This window comes from Pelodiscus sinensis, chromosome 4, assembly GCF_052426305.1.
Source record: "Pelodiscus sinensis isolate ZL-2025 chromosome 4, ASM5242630v1, whole genome shotgun sequence".
Lineage (NCBI taxonomy): Eukaryota > Metazoa > Chordata > Testudines > Trionychidae > Pelodiscus > Pelodiscus sinensis.
The window spans coordinates 79,737,617-79,759,607 of NC_143055.1; the positions used below are offsets into that span (position 1 = coordinate 79,737,617).

Consider the following 21,991-nt stretch of genomic DNA (forward strand, 5'->3'; position numbering starts at 1 on the left):
AAAAGAATCCAGAAGTGGTGGCTGGTTTTCCTCTTGAATACTGTAGGCCAGTGATCGCCAACCAGTAGATCGGGATCTACTGGTAGATCTTGGAACATTTGACAGGTGATCCTGAGAGGTTTGGCCGGGAGGCTATCAAGTGCTAGCCCTTCATCTGCCCCTCTCAGCACTGCCATGCTGCTCCTGTCCTCTGCCTTGGAGGTACCCCTCACCTCTGGGTGCCCCTTGCTTGCTATGCAGGGCATGGGAAGAAGAGGAGGGGGTGCTGATGTCAGGGTGCCCCTCCCTCCATTCTGTACCCCTTCTCCACAGAGCAGCAGGTATGGAGAGAGTTTGCTGGCTGTTTTTGGGAGTGTTGCGGGGCCAGTGTAGGTAGAGGTGAGCCTGCCTTAGCCCCTTGCACCACACCCAGAAGCCATCTGTGGTAAGCAGTGCCCAGCTGGATCCTGCATTCCGAACCCCGGCCCCAGTCCCAAACCCCTCCTGCACTCAAACCCCTGCCTTCAGCCTGATAAAAGTGAATGAAGAGGGGGAGGGAGGATGGAGTAAGCAGGGGGAAGGCCTCAGAGATCCTGGATTGCACTTAAATTCAAAAAGTAATCTTATGCTTAAAAAGGTTGGAGACCACTGCTGTAGGCTCTCTCATTATAGGATACTTCCACAGAGAGCTATATCTACATGACTCCCTCTCAATAGGTTATCCCCGGTGCACTCTTTCTTTGGAAAAGGCTAGAGAGATAAAGCAGCAGCCAGTGTCTTCCTTTGTACCATCCTTTCATCTGTCTCCTGTTTCCAAACCCCCCATTGCTGGGGAGACTGGCAGTCCTGGAGCCCATGACTTTATTGTGAGCTACCCCAGGATTTTTACAGTTATCCTCCACATGGATGCAAAGGTAATGTTTCATCTACTAAGCAACTGGCAGTCCAGAGCTCTACAGATCTAATTTCTCCAGATATGTCAATACTACAGACGGTGATGCCTAAAATACTATCTGAGGAGGAAGAAAGAAGTGTAGAGTTCCTCTTTTTGACCAAGAGAATTTAGAAACAGACTATGAATCTGACTTATCAATGCATAAATACTTGGCTGTGACTTCAGCCTCCTCATCTTCTGACACTTCAGTTTTGTGGATCATATGGTATTCACCCTGACTCTCCCTATAGTGTCAGTAGAAGACACTTCTCACCTAGCATTTAATATTCTTGGTACTATTTCTAGGAGTAGAATATCCCAACCCATTTTGGATAATTTGCCACAACCGGCTAAATCTGTGTGATCTGCTCTTCTTGACAATCTGTCTCCAAAAAAACTGACAAACGGAATCAAATCCCCTCTGAGATTTTCCTGCTTTCATATAGACTTAACACATTGGCAGTGGCTTCTGCCAGTAATAGGGCATGATCTGGACAACACCAGCCATGCTAGCTGATTGGGAGAGGAAAAAGATTGACTCCTGGAAAGAAAGGTGTTTGCTCATTGTTCTTTGGTATTAGGGTGGTGAATTATCAGGAGCTCATGGCTCACTACCAACTCTGTTTGAGGGAGATGATGACATTTTTATAGGGCTTACCTGGTGCCAGAAGGGTTGGTAAATGCCATTTTAACGGAGAGTCATATGTAGTTAAGCCCTCTTCCAGGTTCTTTGGACACTTTGGCCTCTGATAACAAAGCACTGATGTCTGCTATGTCCATCAGGAAGTAGACTTTGCTTCATCCTCCTCTTTAGTGCTAGACATTAGACTTAAACTGGAGGATCTCCCTTTTGAAAGGGATTGCTTTTGAAAGTCGCATTGCTAGAAAACTAGAGGTCGTAAGATGGACAGCCCTCTCTCTGGAATTGGTTCCCTCTGCTAGGAGGAAGCCCTCTACTCCTTTCTGGTACCAGAGGGAGTCTCATTCCCAGTCTTCATTCTTGTATATCTCATCAAGTCAAGCAATTTGCAGTTTTTCAGAGTCAGCATAGAAAGAGGCCTTTCTAATCCATGTCTAAATCTAAACAGTCCTCTTATTTGTCAGTATATTTGTTATGAAACACACAGTTCAGTTTTGACAAGACTATCAAGAGTCAGGAACTAGTTATTCAAATCCAGTGTACCCCTTCTTTAAAGACAGCTAGCCCAGCATGCTTTATCAATGATTACATTGGACCTGTAAGTCCTAGAATTTGTAAAAAGGGGGCTATGCTATCTACTTAAAACAACTGCTCCCCAATTGCCCTTACCCTTTCCTCTTCAGGGACCCTATTCACAGGGACCCTACACTGTTTGCAGAAGTAGAAAAATTGGTTCTGAGAAGAACAGTCTCCAAGTACCTTGAGGGATCAGAGATTTTATTCCTGTTACTTTTTGGTGCAGAATAAGAACAGTGGGTTTTGTCTAATACTTGATCTAAGGGACTTGAATTAACACATTTGTAAGTCTTGTTTTTCTGTATGCTGACTTTGGCATCCATAATCCCCTTTGATAATGGTCCTGGATTGATTTATTACTCCGGATCCAAAGGACACACATTTTCATATATCAGTTCATCACACTCATTGCAAGTACCTTCTTTTCTTGGCAGCAAGACACGGTTTCAAGTATCAAGTGCTTCCATTTAGCTTCTTCACGGTGCCTACAGTTATTATAAATTGCCTCTCATAGCAGCTCATCTGAGGAATTAGGTTATTTTGGTTTACCCCTATTTAGATGATTGGCTACTGAAGGCTGTTGTGCGTAAAATAGTATTAAGCCATATTGTCTTTGCAACCAACCTCCCCTCAGACCTGGGGTTCTAAATCTCCCAGAACCACTTCTCTGCCATCTCTGTACAAGTTGTATAGTGGACTTTGTGACAAGGAAAGCTTCTGTAAAAGCGGACACATTTCTTAAATTGAACCAGTATCTACTGAAAATTAATTAGTCCCCCCCTCAGAGAGTAAAATTCTTCCTAGGTCTTACAGGATTTATGGCGCTACTATCAGTTAAGTAGGGAAGACAGCACACAGTCTAGGGGGCCTGTATCCTTCAGGTGGGGCAAACTGCAAACAAGTCATAGACTTTCCTACCTACAGGGAGTAGGCCACTGCTCAGTTGTTGGGTTGATGATAGCTGGGTAGGGAGACCCAGGCCCACCCAACTCTACCAGGTCCCATCCCAGGACCCTAACAGTAGCAGGGTATCCCACCACTGAGGCAGCAGGATTCCTGCCAAAACATGCCGACTCATGTGACAACAGCACAGCCTGCCTAATGTCTGGTTACCCTGGATTACTTCTTATCACAATCTACTGGTATGGCTCCATAGTCTGTGGGTCCTCAGAATCCTTGGTGTAGGTGACAGATGGCAGTCTAAGCAGCTTCTCTCCATTCTTGGTCTCCTCCTCCAGGTTACAGCACTGAACCATTCAGGGTTTGGTCCTGAGTCCTGCAGCAGGCTACAGATAGCTGCTTCCATAACTGGCTCCAGCCCTATTGATGCTTCCTCTCCCAACCCTCTGCTTCTGGCCTGGCAACACCCACCAGAGAGAATATAGTGGTCCCTGCATTTCAGGCTCAAAGGGAGTTCCCTCTGCCTCCCTACATATTGTAATAGAGGCTCAAATAGTAAGAAGGACAAAAAACTGCCCCATGGCCAAACAGAGTCAAAAGAGGTGCTTAACGGCGAAAAAAGCACCCTTTAAAAACTGGAAGTCAGACCTGACAGAGGAAAATAGAAAAGATCATAAACTCTGGCAAGTCAAGTGTAGAAGTATAATTAGGCAGACCAAAAAAGCATTTGAAGAGCAACCTACAAAAGATATAAAAACAAACTGTAAACATTTTAAAATATACATCAAGAAACAGAAAGCCAGCCTGCCAAACAATCAGCGGAGGCTATTGGATGATCAGGAGGCTAAAGGAACAATCAGGGAAGACAAAGCTGTTGCAGAGAAGTGAAATGAATTCCTTGTATTTGTCTTCTCTGCATAGGATGTGAGGAAGATCCCTCTTGTCCCTGTGTGTGCCATTCTTTTTAGGTGACAAATCTGAAGAACTGTCCCAGAGAAAGGTGTTGATAGAGATGGTTTGGTAACAAACTGATAAATTAAACCGTATTAAGTCACCAGGTCCAGTTCTGGGTAGTAACCCAGAGGTTCTGAAGGATTTCAAATATGAAATTGAAGAATGACTGTGGGGTATGTAATCTGTCACTCAAATCAGATGTGCCAGATAACTGGAGAATAGCTAAAGTAATGCCAATTTTTATTTTAAAAAAAAATCCAAAGGTGATCCTGGAAATTAGAGGCAATTAAACCTAACTTCAAAACCAGGTTTATTGATTGAAACTATAGTAAAGAACAAAATTAAAAGGAATATAAACAAACATGATTTGTTGGAGAAAAGTCAACATGGCTTTTGTAAAGGGAAGTCATGCCTAGACAATCTCTTCGAATTCTTTGACAAAATTTTAACACAATCGTTAAATGTTAATGTCAGCCTGTCTGTCTCCCTTTTATAGATTTACCAAATCAGCGTTTATTCTTAAGTGTATTGTTACATTTTATAAACTTTCATTTTCCTTTTGCAGTTGAACTCTCAATATGTATACCCAGTTATTGAAGCAGTCCTTGACTTTGCAACCTTAACAATATTCTTTTTCCTTATATATACAGGCAGTCCCCGACTTACGCGGATCCGACTTATGTCGGATCCGCAGTTACGAACGGGGCTCCCCCGGAGGACACGGACTGCGGGACCTCGCGGTCCTGCCGCCCGTATACTCCGGGGCTTTCTCCGCGTCTCCCTGGTCTGCAGACCAGGAAGACGCGGAGCAAAGCCCCGGGGGGGCTCGGGCAGCGAGGCAGCCCAGGCGCGCCTTGGCTGCTCCACTGCCGGCTTCCCCGAGGCTTTGCAAAGCCGCGGAGGGGCTCGGGCAGCGAGGCAGCCCAGGCGCGTCTGGGCTGCTCCGCTGCCGGCTTCCCTGAGGCTTTGCAAAGCCTCAGGACGCCTGGGGCAGACCAGGGAGACTGGGAGCAAAGCCGCGGAGGACCCAGGTGGCGGGACTGCGGTGCGTCTTTCTGGTCTGCTGGGGCGGGGGAGGGGGCGCAGCTAGTACGCCCCCTCCGCAGCAGACTAGGCTTTTCTCCAGACGCCTGTGGCAGAGCAGCTGGGGTGCTGCTGGTTGGTCCCGCAGCGCCACTCTGGGCGCTACTGGACCAACCCGGCAGCACCCCAGCTGCTCTGCCCCAGGCGTCCTGATTGAGCCGCTGCTGGTCAGTTTCAGCAGCGGCTGAATCAGGATGCCTGGGGCAGAGCAGATGGGGTGCTGCTGGGTTGCTCCAGTAGCGCTGAGGAGCGGCGCTATTGGAGCAACCCAGCAGCACCCCAGCTGCTCTGCCCCAGGTGTCCCCAAGTCAGCTGCTGCTGAAACTGACCAGCGCTGACTACAGGAAGCCCGAGGCAGAGTTGCTCTGCCCCGGGCTTCCTGGAATCAGCTGCTGATCAGTTTCAGCAGCAGCTGACTTGGGGACGCCTGGGGTTCTTAAGTTGATTCTGTAAGTAAGTCAGAACTGGCGGTCAGTTTCAGCAGCGGCTGAATCTGGACGCCAGTTCCGACTTACATACAGATTCAACTTAAGAACAAACCTACAGTCCCTATCTTGTACGTAACCCGGGGACTGCCTGTATCTCTATCTAGATGGAAACTTCACATACACAGACACACCCTAAATTATATCAGAATGATTTTCAAACTTGGCTATCCATAGTTAAGATCCTAAATCCATATAGATCCCTAACTTACTGCCTTTTTGTTTGATTTTTGTTTTTTCAGGGTCAATATTTACTGCCAAACCAGTGACACACCTGGGTAAGAGGAGTTCAGTTATTCAGCTTCTTATAGAAGCCAAAGACAATGGAGACCCTAATTTGAGTGCTGTTACTTCAGTGGAGATACATATACAAGATGTAAATAACTATGCCCCTCAATTCACAATGGCACTGTACAATGTGAGTGTGAGCGAAGATGCCTCAGTTGGAACGACTATCCTCATATTTTCAGCCATTGACTATGATTGGATGCCTGAAAATACATATATTGAATATTCTCTTAGCAGCAGCAGTACTAATAACCTATTCCATGTGGAAACAAGTGTCATTGAGTCAACATCATCTTACAGGCCAATTGGCAGCCTTGTTTTGAGTAGTTCATTGGATAGGGAAATTGATTCCTCTCACCATGTGATCATTTTTGCATCTGACCATGGAACACCTTCCCTGAATTGCAGTGCTACTGTCTGGATAACTGTATTAGACATTAATGATAATCCACCAGTATTTAGCAATCTGGAGTACCGCATTCATGTCAGAGAAAGTATACAAATAGGTAGTCATATCACTGTAGTTTCAGCAAATGACTGTGATGCAGGAGCCAATGCAGAAGTCACTTACACTATAATCTCTGGAAATGACAGGGGGCATTTTCGATTAGATGGGAAAACTGGCTCTATGGATTTGGTCAGAACTCTGGATTATGAGGAAACAATTAAATTCACTTTGACTATTCAAGCCTCTGATGGAGGGATCAATGAAAGAAATGTAGCATTTTCTGTTGTTTTTGTCAGTGTCCTGGATGACAATGATTATGCTCCACTGTTTTTGTTTCCTGGCCTAAACTGTGTTGTCCGTGAAAATCTGCCTGCCTTTTCTTATGTGTGCACCGTTTATGCTCTAGATTTTGATACAGGTCCCTATGGACACCTTACCTACTCAATCCAGTCATCATGTTTGTCTGATCGTGGATCTCCTCAAGATCATGACATGTTTTTCATAGATCATTTGACAGGAGATATTCAGACAAAGCAAATGCTTGATTATGAAAGTCAAAGTAAGTACTGTTTCATAGCCCAGGCAAAAGACAAAGGTGACTCAATAGCCACATTGACAGTTCATGTAGATGTTGAAGGGGCAGATGAATTTGAGCCTGTTTTTACTGAAGATCATTATTTTTTTGATCTCCCTGAGAAAAATGAAGCAGGTCAGCTGGTTGGCAAAGTGGCAGCATTAGATAACGACAGCGGATTGGATGGAGTTATTCACTACTCCCTGCTAAAACCTTCTCCTTTCTTTTCTGTAAATCAAATCAATGGAAATATCTACTTGACTAGAACTCTTCACAGAAAGAAGAGCAGTACCAAAAGAAAAGATGACTCCCTTGAATTGTTTGTAAAAGCTCATAGCCCCAAACTAGACTCTAAATCCACTACATGCACTGTTCTGGTAAATATTTCCAACTGTCTTGAGAATTATTCCATAGCGTCTGCAAACATCCTGTCTATTAGCCTTATTGTCTCTTTTGTAGTATTCCTGCTGCTTGCCATCAGCCTTATTGCACTTATTCTGAGATACAAACGAAAAGACATGATAAATTCCTGTGTGAAAAGAGAAACGTCATCTTCATCAGCTGATTTGAGCTTGACCAATGAAGATAATGTTCCTAAAGACTGCCAGCAACTCCGAAGCACTGAGAGTAGTACACTTCCTATGGGCTCTGTAACAGATTGGTTTAATTTAGTCAGCATAAGGGAAAAGGCAGATATTGGTAACACCAGCAGGCACTCAGATTCTAGTGGTCATGGCTCAACAGAAGGGGAAACTGCAGAAGATGAGGAAATCAAAAGGATCAATGAGCATCCATGCAGAAAGGGTTTGGGTTCAGCTTTAAGTGAGCGAGGCTCACGAGTGCCAGACTCAGGAATTCCAAGAGACTCTGACCAGTTATCTTATCAGTCAGGAGAAACTGATGTGTTGGCTGTCACTCAAAATTTAGAGAGATTCCACACCTTCAAAGATGAAGGAGGAGGAGAAGGCTGTGACCCAATCTATGCACATAACAAAATGCTGTCCCAAGCTCTTCAAAAAATCGGGATAAGAGAGAGAGACATAATGACAGACATCACAAGAGAATACGTCTTCGTCTCTGGCCAGAATTCCCGTTATGGATCACTTGCAACCCTTGTAGCCTCTGATGAGGATCTTAGAGGAAGTTATAACTGGGATTACTTGCTCACTTGGGAACCCAGATTTCAGCCTCTTGCCTCGGTGTTTAATGATATTGCAAAACTGAAAGATGAAAGCTTACGAATTCATAGCTTTCCTAAAGAGAAGAAATCTTTCATTTTCCCTCCTCCCTTGATAACATCAGTAGCTCAACCTGGCATAAGGACAGTGCCACCACAAATGCCGACTATAGTACCTGGACAGGCATTTAAAAAATACCCTCATTCTCCCCTTATTAATAATCTTAGATACCCTCCACCAGCCATGACTCCTAGTTTTTCTCCTTCACTGTCTCTACTTACCATGCAGACTCCTACAGCTTCTCCAGTGATGTCAGATGCAGGACTGATGAGAACATACCAAACTGGCCCAATTTGTGCAACAGAGGAAGAAGTTCATGTGCAGGTTGTTAACCACTGATAACATGTTAAAGGTACATTTGATTAAAACATACTTGTTCATTGTTTAATGAGTAAAACAGCATGCCAGAATTGACCGATATTCATTTTATGGTTTACAGAAGATAATTTAGTCTTAAACCTTCTAAACTTTCTTGTTGGTTGCAAAATACACTCTCAAACTGTGCTAGTCCCCCCTTACTGACCTTTTTTCTATCTTCCATAAGTTCTGATGTCTAATGTACATCACATACCAAGATGTCTATCTGACTTACCCAAGTGACGGGCTATATTGTTTATCATTAAGGATTTTAATAACTCTTCATTGTGATTATATCACTGAGGATTTCAATTTAAAATGCTGCTTATTGATGAGGGTTTACATTTAATACCTAGCTTCTTTCAGCTACTTTTGTGGCAGCTGAAATGTTGGTTACCTGTGGAATTTTCTTGTGTGGGGCAAATCGAGCTGCAATCTCAGGAGCAAGGAAGCCTAAAGATTGTATAAAGCCATCTGTGCCCCCCTCATCACTTGGACTATGCTGAGTACATCTCAGTTGGAGCAGAGAATCGGGCCCTGTATATAAGATATACTATGCATATAACAGCTTGTGTGTATATGCACACACAGGCACATGCATGCAGATGCTGTTTGTATGTATTGTATCAAATCAGTAAAAAACACATGCATATATTTCTATCAATTTAAAACAGAGTAGGCATTTGGGAAACAGAACTGGGTGAAATATGGGAAATATGTCTTATAAAGAGATAGGGAGGCTACCTTTTTGGAATCAGTGGGTATATTCTATGTGTAGTGGCTTCTAGGCAGCTTTTGTCGGATGTTTGGATTCTTTCTGGATATAAGCTGACGTTGCTCCTAAGTTATCTGTACACAACATACTGTTCCTAGGAGTATGCAGGCAATAGCTGTTTCCAAGAAAAGAATCAGAAATGGAGTTAGCCAGAAGCCTCTGCCAGTAAGAGGAAAGCAAAGGAAAGTAGTCACTCTCAATTAATATATGAGCAAAGAATTATAAGCTTATAGTCACAAGGCCACATCTAAGAATGCATTTGGGGTCGTTATATTGGCCACCTCAGGGTTACATAAACTGCCTTGAACCTTTCTCCAAAGAAGGCAGAGCATATTCTTTCCATTTTGCCTTTTTACAGGATGCATGTCTGGTTTTTGAAATGTTAAAGTTTAATTTATAAACTTTCACACTAAATAGTTTTGGGTTCTTCAGAATGGACAATATTAATTTATGAACTCTGTATTGGTGGGAAATTTATGTACATAAAAATAACCAAAATGTAATGTTGTACTAACAACCTGTATAATTGTGTAGCTAAAAATATTTTTAAAATAATTTTATATACTTTTTCTACTATTAATGGTTAAAAATTATCCACATAACATACCTCCCATCTGTTAACATTTATAATGTCTGCTAATCTATAAGGTTTTTACATGTTCAAAGAATGGAATCTGCCCACTGGTGTGGTGTGTAATTCTATACAGCTACAATTTCAGAAGGTGTTAATGGCACACAGTGCTAAATTATCTGTCTGGTCAACTCTTAATTAATATTTTCAGTATCAGTACTTGTGTTGAGGTGAGAGCTCGGTGCTCTGACAAGAGACAGTGGACAATTTTATTCACATTATGATAGAAGGTATCATATTTAATAATAATGATGATCAGTGAAAAAATAAATATTTTGCACAGCATTGGTGTGTTTTCTTTTTCATGACGTGAAAGCTAGGGGCATTGTTGTTGAATAAAATATTACAGCATACAGGTGTCCATATTTTTTTTAATAATATCACTTCTTAGAACCAGTGTTATCATGTTTTGAAATTAATAGTAGAGCTCTATGATTGATACTAGCAATTCAGTAATTAACCACATCAGGGTGTACTAACTGATACACTAGTTAGCTATATTAGCTGAGTCACCAAATGTAATGCACACAAAAATTCAGTAGACTCCAGGACAAGTTTGAAGACCCATAATATATCTGCTTCCTGTAACCAGAACAAATTGGGCTATAAAGATTCTCTGTTAAGTTGATAATATTAACAGAAATGGGTAGACAAACTATACACATGGAAAGTAGAAAAATTAAGTCCTGAATCAAAAAGACAATGAGGCAGATCAGCTATCAAGTAGCTGATTCACAAAAGGTCTTACCATAACTGTCCTACTCTAGACACCTAAAAATGAAGTGGGATGATGTTGAGCATCACCACACCTAAGTTTCCTTGTGAATCTAGCTTAAAATGTTCAGCTGATTTGGTTGTGAATCTCTTCAGATTCCCCTGTGTGCCATTTCTCCATGATATACCCAAAGCATTATTTCTGCTCCTCTACTTAAAGCCAAGAATTGTGTTCATCTCATTGCTGCATATGCAGTTATTTTGCAGCACAGTAAATGACCAGACCCCATATTCTTTCATTTGTATCTGATGAATCAGGAATGGATTATAATATAACCCCCATCTAATACAGATGCTACCTCAAAATAGACAGGTTCTGTGTTATGAATTTATACTGACAATATGTAGATGACAAATATGTCTTACATTACATTAACTGGTGGTTAATGCCACAGTCTTCTCCAAGGACCCCAACCCTTGTTCTAATTACACAGTTTCCTTGAGTTTTAATTTGCTCTTTTAAAAATGCTTTTCACAGAAGAGATTTGTAATACAGGGTTTGGGGCTTACTTTACCATGTTGTTTTGGAAGTCCACTCCCCATTTTCCTACAGTCCACCAGAAAAGTGAGCACACCATGGGTATGTCTAAACTGGTGCGATCTTGTGCCAGAAATATGCAAATGAGGCTAAGCATGGAATATCGCCAAGCCTCATTTGCATATCTAATGAGCCACCATTTTTGCAGAAGAGGCTCTTGCGCAAGAAGGAGCAGTCTACACTGCCCCTTCTTGTGCAAGAAAAACCCTCTTGTTGATTATTTTCAGGAATAACAGCATTGTGCAAGAGGGTTTTTCTTGCGCAAGAAGGGGCAGTGCAGACACTCCTTCTTGTGCAAGAGCCTCTTCCGCAAAAATGGCAGCTCAGATATGCAAATGAGGCTCAGCAATATTCCATGCTTAGCCTCATTTGCATATTTCTGGCACAAGATCACGCCAGTTCTTTTTAAAATCACTTTTTGAAAGGATTGGATGTGACTTGAATCCTATTTGTCAAGTGCATGCTGTATTCCAAAAGTGATAACTAGCCCATGGTATTTTGTTTTGCATTAAAGTTGTCCAGTAAAATTTCTTTATATATTTACTAATCCTGTGGCAGAGAATAATACTAAGCCAATGTATTGCTGCCTCGGGTGGCTGACCTTAAACATGTGAATATGCAAGGCAAGTGTCTGCAATAAATCATGTGTCAGGTCTTTCAACCTTTTTCGTAAGTAAACAATATAATTTGTCTAATTTATCATGTGTTAACTTGCCTCAAACAATCTGTTACACTGTAGATCTGCATACTAATTTTAGCACTTCGGATGAGGCACAGAATTTGTTAGTGGAAAATCATATTAAGCTCAAACTGCATGAGCTACAAAATAAGACAGTTGTCTCTTCTGGAATTTTGAGTGGCTGCCATTCTGTATTTGCTTGTTGGCAGCCTCGGAACTGGTGTAAATCAGTACCAAATGGTTATCAACATTTCAAATATAGGTAGTAATAATTGAATTGGCATTTGAGCAAATTGCTATGCAAAGAAAAAAAACCTCATCTTTACGGAATCCACCATTTAGGAGTTATAAATATATACTAAAAAGCACCATAACACTGCATGATTATATATTTAGTCTGAAATACATCTTGACTACATCTAGATTGGCATGATTTTCCGGAAATGCTTTTAACAGAAAAGTTTTCCATTAAAAGCATTTTGGAACAGAGCATCTAGATTGGCATGGAAAAGCGTCCGTGCCAATCTAGACGCGCTTTTGCGCAAAAAAGCCCCGATCGCCATTTTCGCAATTGGGGCTTTTTTGCGGAAAACAAATCTGAGCTTTGCGCAAAAGGGACTTTTGCCTGAACGGGAGCAGAATAGTATTTCCGCAAGAAGCACTGATTTCTTACAGTAGGAAGTCAGTGCTTTTGCAGAAATTCAAGTGGCCAGTGTAGACAGCTGGCAAGTTTTTCTGGAAAAGCGGTTGAGTTTCCAGAAAAACTGGTCAGTCTAGACACAGCCCTTCTGTAGAAGACTGCCATTATTCCCAATATATTTTTATCTAATTACAGAAGAAGATATTCCCTTGTTGCTAAGAATAACCCCCAACTTTAGTGTGCCACCAATTCCCAACTGATGTTTGTAATTTACATTTTGTTTCCATCTATTCTCTTTAATATCTATTCTGTACTGTCCTGGAGTATACTAACATTTGTTTTATTAGGATGACACTCCCTGTTAATACATATATGCCTCTGTGCTTTGAAGAGATTATAAACCAAAACCTGCAATCTTTACTTAGTCAAAACTCTCATTAAATCATGAGGCACAGGACCAAGCTACTGCCAGGTGAGCAAATACAGCTTTATATTGCTTATTGCCAACCACTATACTAGCAGGGAAGAAAGGAGTCTCATGTAGGACAATATAGGTTCAAACTTCCCTAGAAAGTTTGGCTTAAAGTACACTGGCTTCGCATATTTAAGATTGTTCAGGAGACCACTCTGATTAGCTAGACAGCATTTTTAGTGTCCCCCCAAATATGAGTACAGTTCTTTGCAAAGGCAATATGCAGGACTGGAATGATATCTGTATAATAGGGGAGTTGGCATTGTTTGGTAAATGAGGAAGAATTTTGTGGCCATCCACAATACTCTTGGGAGCAGAAAGGTATAAATGGCACAACCAGTGAAAACACTTCTGTTTCACTGCTTTAAATTGCTGGTTTTATTTTCGAAAGCATCACAAATGAAATTAATTTGGCAGTGACCTAGATAATAAAACCTGAATGTTGGGGGAACAAGTGACCTGATTATTTATGATCAGACGTGCCCAGGATTGGAACAACAAAAATGTTGGTTTAAAGCCAGGCTGTGATGTATTTGTAGAACTTCCAGAAATCATTGCAGGTGCCAATTTGATTAGTTATTCACTTTCTCCTGCACTCAGGCTGGCTAGGGATTTAGATAAAATGAAAATGAATTGGAATCTGGCATAAATCTCTTAGGTGAGTTTGAAATTCCCAACCTAAATTCACACTACATTTTAAAAATACATTGAAAAATATAGCTGTCCAGGAACGATGCATTGTAGAAAGGAAAATCTTAGTCCCATGCTTAGGTGCCCTAATAAAACCTTATAATTATTTTAGACTCACACTTTACATTGCTACTGAGTCCAGTCTTCAAAATTATGAACATTTAAATGCTTCCTCTTCTGCCCACTTTAAAATATAGGCTACAGATTAGAAATGCATGTACAGCTACATAGCCAAGGGTGAAAGAGTGAATATATTCTTTTTCTTAATACCTGCATTGTAAACTAAGAGCTAATAGTCTTGAGAAGGCTTTACTGCCATGCCACTGCTTGGGTGAATCCAAAAACTCTTGGTTTCTGAGGCAGCATTAAGCTATTGTGCCTGAAAATAAAGGTGCCATGATAAAAAGCTGCAGTGATTTAGCAGATCATTCAAAACTTCAATTAAAAATATCACTGTAATTACAGCAGCTCTGATTCACTGACTATTAAAAGAAAAATCAGAGCAGCATCACTAACAAATATTTTAAAATCAGGCATTAATGTCAGTCTTGCCATAATTTCTTACACACCATATCACTTTGAAACTTAGAATATTCAGATAAAATTGCATGTGGTTATTAAGATGTTGGCATCTGAACAGATGTCAGTGATCTTAGGAAACTGAACTTGCCTTGTAGTTCTGGGCAGCTAATAGATCTATAAAGAGCTACAGCTGAGAAACAGTGGGACTGGATTCTACCCTCCTCACAGTGTAAACCTGAGGACTGTTCCCCTGGTATTAATGAAGTTACTTAGCTTTACATTGCTATGAGAGCAGAGTCTAGTCCAACTGCATTTTTTAAACTCAGATGTTGAGACAAAGTCTAAAATAGCTTTGCTGATGCCATTTCCAAGAGAGTTTAATAACAAGTAAAGGCAGAATAAGCTTGATACTGTTTGTATTTTACTACTCAAACTCCTGTTTCATGCTATGCACAACAGGGAATGGACTGGTTTTCTCCTGCTTCTTCCATATGAGAAGCTCCAGGGCTCATTAAATTTTGAAAAGTCTAAAAACTCTTGGGCTCTTATCCCACCCCATGGACTTTCATTACTTAACAGGGCTTGGATTGGTATGGGACTGCACCTGGAAGAACTGAGCAACATGCTTCTTGCTGGAACTGTGGTAAGTATCATTGGCAGCAGAGAACTGGTTCCCTGAAGTGCAGGGGATATAAACCAGCAGGGGAGGAGCTGAGAAAGCAAGAGCCTGGAATAGAGAATGGAACAAGAGTAGAGTTTTCCCTTATAATTCATGATGATTGACACTAGCCTTGTCTTAGGTACGTAGTTTGGACTACAGGGCCTTAAAGGGGCAACACGCTTCTACTGTTTTATTCTAAATTTAAATAAATTCTGTGGCTTCAAAAGCCATTGAACTTACCAGTCATCCACAGAGAGAATCATAACTAAAACTGAAACTTCTCAGTGCGTCTTCATCCTACACTGTTTTTTCTGGAAATCACATAGGGCCAGTCTTCAGAATGAAAAACAAACCAATCCACCACCAATAGGAAATGTGATTGAAGAATGGTTTCAACCATATTCAAAATTCATTCAGCTCTTGATTCAAAGGGTTAGCCATGTTAGTCTGTTTCAGCAGAAACAAAGAGGTGTCTGGTGGCACCTTTGAAGACTACACATGTAATCAGTCATAAGTAGAACCCTACCAAATTCAGTGTCTATTTTATTTAAGTTCACAGTCAGTTTAAATCATAAATGTCATGATTTCTGATGTATAACTCTGAAATTTCAGTGTTGTAGTTCTAGGAGTCTTGATCCAAAAAGGAGTTGTGGAGGAAGTCTGCAAGGTTATTGTACAGGGGGTTGTAGTACTCCTTGCTTCTGTGCAGTGCTGTCTTCAGAGCTGAGTGGCCAAAGAGTGGTAGCTGTTGGCCACAGGACTTAGCTCTGATAGCATAGCTGCCGTCACAGCAGCACAGAAGTTAAGTTGGCCTGGTGTGGTATTACCACCCTTTCTTCCACACTGCTGCCTGGTGAGCTCTGCCCTTAGTCAGCAAATGCCACTTTCTGGCCACCCTGCTCTGCAGGCAGAGACATGGTATTGCCACTCTAACTTCTGCCCTGTTGCTGTGGAGCGCCGCCTTCAGAGTTGGGTGCCTTGCTAACAGTCTCCACCCTTCAGCCACCCAGCTTTGTCGGTAGTACTGAAATAAATGTGGCAATACCACAACCCCCCTACAATAACCTTACAACCTCCCATGTCCCCTCTGTTTAGGTCAAGGGCCCCCAGTTTGAGAAAAGTTCATCTCTCCTGTTCGCAGATCTGTACAAAGCACACAAAAGACCAGATTTCATGGTCCATGATGTTTTTCATGACCATTAATTTGGTAGGGCTCTAGGCACTAGCTTTCATGGACTGGAATCCACTTTGTCAGATACATGCAGTGGAGAATTCAGTTTGACTGGGATATATACATGTGCAAAGAGGGGTGTGTTACATTGCTCTTTGGAGGACCAAGGTCAATTTAGCTAACAAGGTCAATTTAGTCAGAGTATATGTGGCCAAGACCCAACAGTTGCTGAGAAGATGTGGATACCAAAAGAAGAAAAATTAGTTTTGTAGCGAGCTAGCCATTCCCAGCCTCTATTCAGACCATCTAATAATGTCATGTTTGCATATGATCAGTGAAACCACGGACCTTTAGCTCAGAGCTAGGAAAGAACTGTCCCTGGGTATTAGTAGTAATACCCTGAAACCTGTTCAAAGGACATCCATTCCCTTTTTGGAGTATGAGCAAACATCTCTTTTGGAACAGTTTTTTGGACGGATTCCCTCCTCCAAGGACTCTTAGCAAATTCTTTTCTTTCAGTAAGGTTTGTTAACGTGTGTATAATCATTGTCTCAGGACAGCTTAGCCTTCTTTGGTTTAAATTTTGTCTGTCTGCACAATCTTTTAAAACAATAGTCATGTAATATTATATTTTATAGAGAATTTTTCAAGGATGGCTCATCAGTGAATTTTTGTATGGTCTGTCATTTTTAATTGAATACCATAGGAATATCTCACAGATTAATCCAAAATTTTGTTTAGCTTATGATTTGAAGCAAACAATGTATCATCCCACTATAAAACTCTTCACATGTAAACTTCCCATATAAAACACTCTCGACATACAATGTTTTATAGCCCATTTATTTAAGTTTCTGTGTGGTATCCTAGAAAGATTATCCATATTTTGGGCCTGACTGCAAGCCAAGCAACAATGAACACCAACCATAATCAGGACTTAGTTATTCCTGCCTCCTCCATTCAGATGGTAAGACCAGCCCTTGTTAACTTTCCACATAAACCACTTCAGTAGCTTGTTCCATGTGGTCTTTTATGTGAGAAGTAAACCATAAGGCCATTTTCTCCTCATCTCAGTATTTTTAATCATTATTTCAGATAATGTGCCAACTATTATCTGAAATAATGATTAAAAATACTTTTGTAAAGGATGTCTACTTCTTAATATAAAAAGTGTACATTGCTGTGTCCTTGGTCCACCTATTGAATTCCCACCATCTGCAGAGCCCTCCATCAATGTAAGCGGAGGAGTGACTAAAATGGGGCCAAATTAATCTAGGGGACAACTAATAAGAAAACAGGACAGGAGTGAGGTAACGGGCACAAGCAGGGAACTGAAGGGGGACTCTGAGAAGAGCCCCCCCAGACTACATACACTTCTTGATGGTGTCTAGGGAGCCAGAAGACATAGCCCAGAAGAGCTCGGCCTAGATGAATGGTTGCAGGGAGGAGCAAAGATAGGCTAAACAGTCACAGAGCACCTGCCCATACAGCATCTTCCTCCTAGTTTTATAGATGATCACTGTCAGGAAGACACTGATGAGAAGGTCTTGGGACTTTGTGGAGCAATGAACATGGTATGCAGAAATTAGGTGTGAGGAAAAGTGCAGCAAGAACCTTAATATAAGGTTCTGGAGGAACTGGAAAAGGGCCTGGAACCTAGCACACTGCAGGTCACACTGAAGAAGGGGCACGTATCAGGGGGAGGGTGAACTGTGCCAAGTACACGCCTGTTATCACAGGTCCATGAAGGAGCTGCCAGATGATGTTCTGGTAGGCTGTGGAACCAAGGTGGAATGTATGCTAGTCCAAGGGAGCTTCTCACCCTCAGCTGGTAGCAGGAAGTCTGCCACTTGGTATCAGGGCAAGACACAAGGGTGAAAAATGAAAAATGTGTATTTAGCATGGTTCAGAAACAAACCAGCTGCAGGTCATGCTGCCAGCTCAGGTTATGGGATGGTCCCAGGACACAGCTATATAAAATTTGTAATGTTTATATTTATTATGAAGGAGAGTTAATACCTTCTCTAGTTAATGTAGGAAGGTAGATACTGCTACAAAAATATTTTAATAGTTATTTCAGATAAAAAGCCATCTAGCCTTCGGCTCTGTGACCAATTTTAGTATACAAAGAAATCATTTAATCAACACTTCCTTATTTCTGTCGTGGGACTCATCCCATGAATGTTGCCTTCTGCATATTGGTGTTGAGTGAAATCTATCTAGACTGTAAGGACATAGCAGTGAAAATACATGTTCAATGTGAAAGATTTTGAGTCCTATATTGAATAAAGATATATTGCTGGTATAAACTGGATTGGGGGGGGGGGGAGGTGAATCTATATAATTTTAAATGAAGAAGAATAAAATGTAAAGATATTTTTGTTTAAATGGATCCATCAATAAAACCTACAGTGTAGGCCACTTTGGTCAGGAATTCTGTGCTGTTAATTTCAAGGACTCTGTGTAGTATAGCATGAATAGGTACATGATCTTTACTTAAGAATTTCTTCCTTCCATTCATCAAAAAGGTTAAATTAATATCTTCTAAAATTTTCTGACTCCATTCAATAGAAGGGAAACTCTGTGGAAGTAGGGCGTAATCCAGAGCCCTCTGAATTCATTGAGTTTTTTGTTTGTTTGTTTCCCCATTGACTTCAATAGGCTTTGGCTCCTGTCCTTAATGAGGCATATATTATTTAATAAGAGCTTGAATACTCTCTATGGTATCCCTTATAGAATATCTCATGGTATGTTAACTTACAAAATTGATGTTTCTTCTCTCTTATATTTCAACTGCTGGGGCATGAGCTTGCTAGGTTTATTATCCTATTCTTACAACTGCACTTTATGCAAACTAGATTAGGCTTCTATATAACGAGAAGATTACATTTGTCTCTTAATTACAGTCACTTGATCTCGTCTTCTTGATCATTAGTCATTGCTTATTTTGTTTCCAATCCCTTCATTTCCTTTTCTGTCTCTTCTAATTTGTCATTTACCTTCCTCTTCAGCTGATGTAACAGCAGTAACCCCTTACAATAATCTTTAAATGAGTCCCATACCCTCAAAGCACAGGAGGCTGAACTATGAATGCTTCATGTTTTCTCACTGTATTTACTGAAAAGCTCATAAATCCTGAATTAATTACATATTTCTTGACATTGTGGTGCCATTCTCTTAGACAAGGGTAAAGAGTGTATAACCAAATAAATATATATATATATATAATATAACTGCTATATTTAAGTGGGACCAGTACTGGCTGCTAGAATTAAGGTAAAGAATCATCAGAGATTGTAACTTTGACTCGCCTCACATCCAAATTTTCCATTTGCCAATAACTTTTTCAAATACATTTTTTTTAAATTAAGATTTTGGAATGCCACATTCCAAATTGTGTCCACTCCCAGAGGCAAATTTATTTTGGATCGTTTCAGCCCTTCAGCCACTTTTGAATTCCACACTTATAAAACTGTATGTGCATTTATCCCAAGAAGTATGTCCTAAGCAGAAATTTTGTTATGTGTTTCTCAGGAATGATCTTAATATTTGGCTTGCTTGTGGCTCTCAGTACTATGTAAACAACACACCAAACAAAGGAATTTGAGAGTTTGGGAGATGAGCATTGAAAGGGCTTGTTTGTTTTTCAGAGTTCAGAAAGAACAGTATGCCGCTATTTTAAAATTATTACTCCTCAGAGTAATTCAAAGTAATAACTCCCCAGTGTTTCCTGGGACTCTGAGTCAAGGTAGCATGTCCACCTTAACAGGGCCTCCCTCGGACTAACATCGAGGCTTCTCCATAGTGTGGACACGCTATTTCAAAATTATTATTTTAGGCATTATTATTTCTAAATAAGTTATTGTGAAATAATTTCCTAGTGTAGACATGCCCTTAGAGGCCAATATCTCAAGGTCAGCCAGGGATGGAAATAAAAGATCTTGTCCCACAGAAAATGGGAAGAAAGGAGAAAATGATCTTTTAACGGGAATGAAACTCCTGTTTATAACCTGGGAGGGTCATGAGATGGTAGGGTTAACATTGATCAGTTGTGTCAATATTTCCCATCGTGTGACTTAGAATGGCAATGCAGGGCAGGGGAGGAGAGGGAAGAGACTATGTTTGGGGGAAAGAAGGGGAGGAGAAGCAAATGTTTCGCTGACAAGGCTTTCTGTGTCTCATCCCAACATAGTTGTTCGAAACTACTCAGAAGTTTGGAATTTTAGAAATAATCCCAGTAGGGAATGTTTAATGAGCAGAATGTAGGTGAAAAATCAAAGGGACATGTAAAAGACCATTTATTAGATTAGTAAATATATTTGTTCAAAGAAAAATGTTCGGACTCTTCTAGGTACTGCCAAACTGCATGCATTGAAAACATTAGAATTTTATATCGGAATGCAGGCCTACCCTTAAATTAACACCAATGGGTAGAGTTTCTATAAATGAGCTGTCCTCCATTTTGGCTACTTCTTGGATTAAATACACATAGATACCATTGTAGAGAAACAGTTGAAAAGAGGACTTTTATGGGGAAAGGACGGGGAAGAGAGAAAGTAGGTAACAAGGGGAGTAGATAGAGAAAATGCTGGGATATGAGCATGGACTGCCTTCCCATCCTACTTGCTCTTAAACTATAAGCCTATGTCTACACTACAAGGTTTTTGTGCAAAAAAAGTGGAGTGTCCACACCTCAAGCAGGTTTTTGCACAAGAAAAATCGACAGAAGAGGGGGCTTTTGCCAATAGAGTTATTACTCTCCCCCGAGGAATAACGCCTTTTTGCACTACAGCTCTTGCGCAAAAAGGCAGGTGTGTATGCTCTGGACGGGGGGTTGCACAAGAAACCCCTATCAGAAAAAGCACAGGTGCTCTGATGGCCATTCTGCAAATGGCCATCAGAGCTTTCTTGCGAAAGAGGGTCCATGCAGCGTGGACGCTCTCTTGTGCAAAAGTGCATTGCTTTTGCAATGCGCTTTGAGGTCTGGATGTGCTTTTGCGCAAGAAGTTTGCGCGCAAGACCTCTTAGGCAAAAGGCTTCTTGTGCAAAAACCCTGCAGTATAGACAAAGCCTAAGGGAAAATAACAAAATATATCCTGGAATTCTATGGGACAGTGGCTATCGTAGCATTCCTTGGCAAAATGGCAACTTCATCTCAAACATTTAGCACGCACACCACTGCACTGTTTATGCAGGGAAACTCTCAGGTCCAAGTTTCCTCCAGTCTTCCAAGATTATCTCTGATATAGTCTAGACCTGAATTAATAGTTGTAGTGCTTGTATATAAGGACTAGTATTATTTTCCATGTTCCCTTTAAATGGTTTGGGGGAAAAAAACTACAAGTAGCTGCTTATAGAGAGATCCTGTTTTGGGGAGGCTTTTTCCTGGGAGAAGGAGAAGGTAGCATACTCATATTCTAGTCACATTCAGAGCTGCCAGTCAGAATCAGAGCTTTGTGGTGCTGGTTGCTACGTGCGCCTCCTCCCCTCCCACACGCACCCAGACAAATGCTCTCTGCTCTGAACAGCTTTCAATCCAAGGGCTGCGATGGCTTGTAGGTGCCCATGGAGCTCCACTGTCTCCCTAAGCTATAGCCTGGTCCCAGATCTCTATCCAAGATAGGCAGCACAGATAAGTGCTGCCTCTCATTCAAGTTTGTAAGGAAACTACAGGCTAGTCCTCTGAATAGTTAAATTGATTTCAATTCACCCTTAACAGTCGCATGGCAGTTCTCATGAAAGTGGTACTTAACATGTGAGAGAATCAGACCCATACAATTAAACACATGGGCTACATCTACATTGGCAAGATTTTGCGCAAAACCAGTGCTTTTCCGCAAAATCTTGCCACCTGTCTACAGTGGCCGCGAGCACTTGCGCAAGAACACTGATGATCTAATGTATAAAATCAGTGCTTCTTGTGCAAATACTCTGACATTCCTGCTCAGGGATAAGTCCTCTTGCGCAACTGTTCTTGTGCAA

General features: G+C 41.2%; 1 protein-coding gene and 1 long non-coding RNA gene across 3 annotated transcripts in view; one reads left to right on the top strand and one right to left on the bottom strand.

The window, feature by feature from the left end:
• The window catches only part of DCHS2 (dachsous cadherin-related 2), a 199,798-nt gene extending 189,651 nt beyond the window's left edge, over window positions 1–10,147 (top strand). The window contains exon 20 of the mRNA XM_025185469.3: window positions 5,794–10,147. Coding sequence (XP_025041254.3) covers window positions 5,794–8,438 — 2,645 coding nt within the window. The 3' untranslated portion in view covers window positions 8,439–10,147. The remainder of the gene's footprint in view (window positions 1–5,793) is intronic.
• LOC142829606 (uncharacterized) overlaps window positions 1–21,991 on the bottom strand; it is a 104,889-nt gene that overhangs the window by 14,182 nt on the left and 68,716 nt on the right. The gene's annotated exons all lie outside the window — the stretch shown is intronic.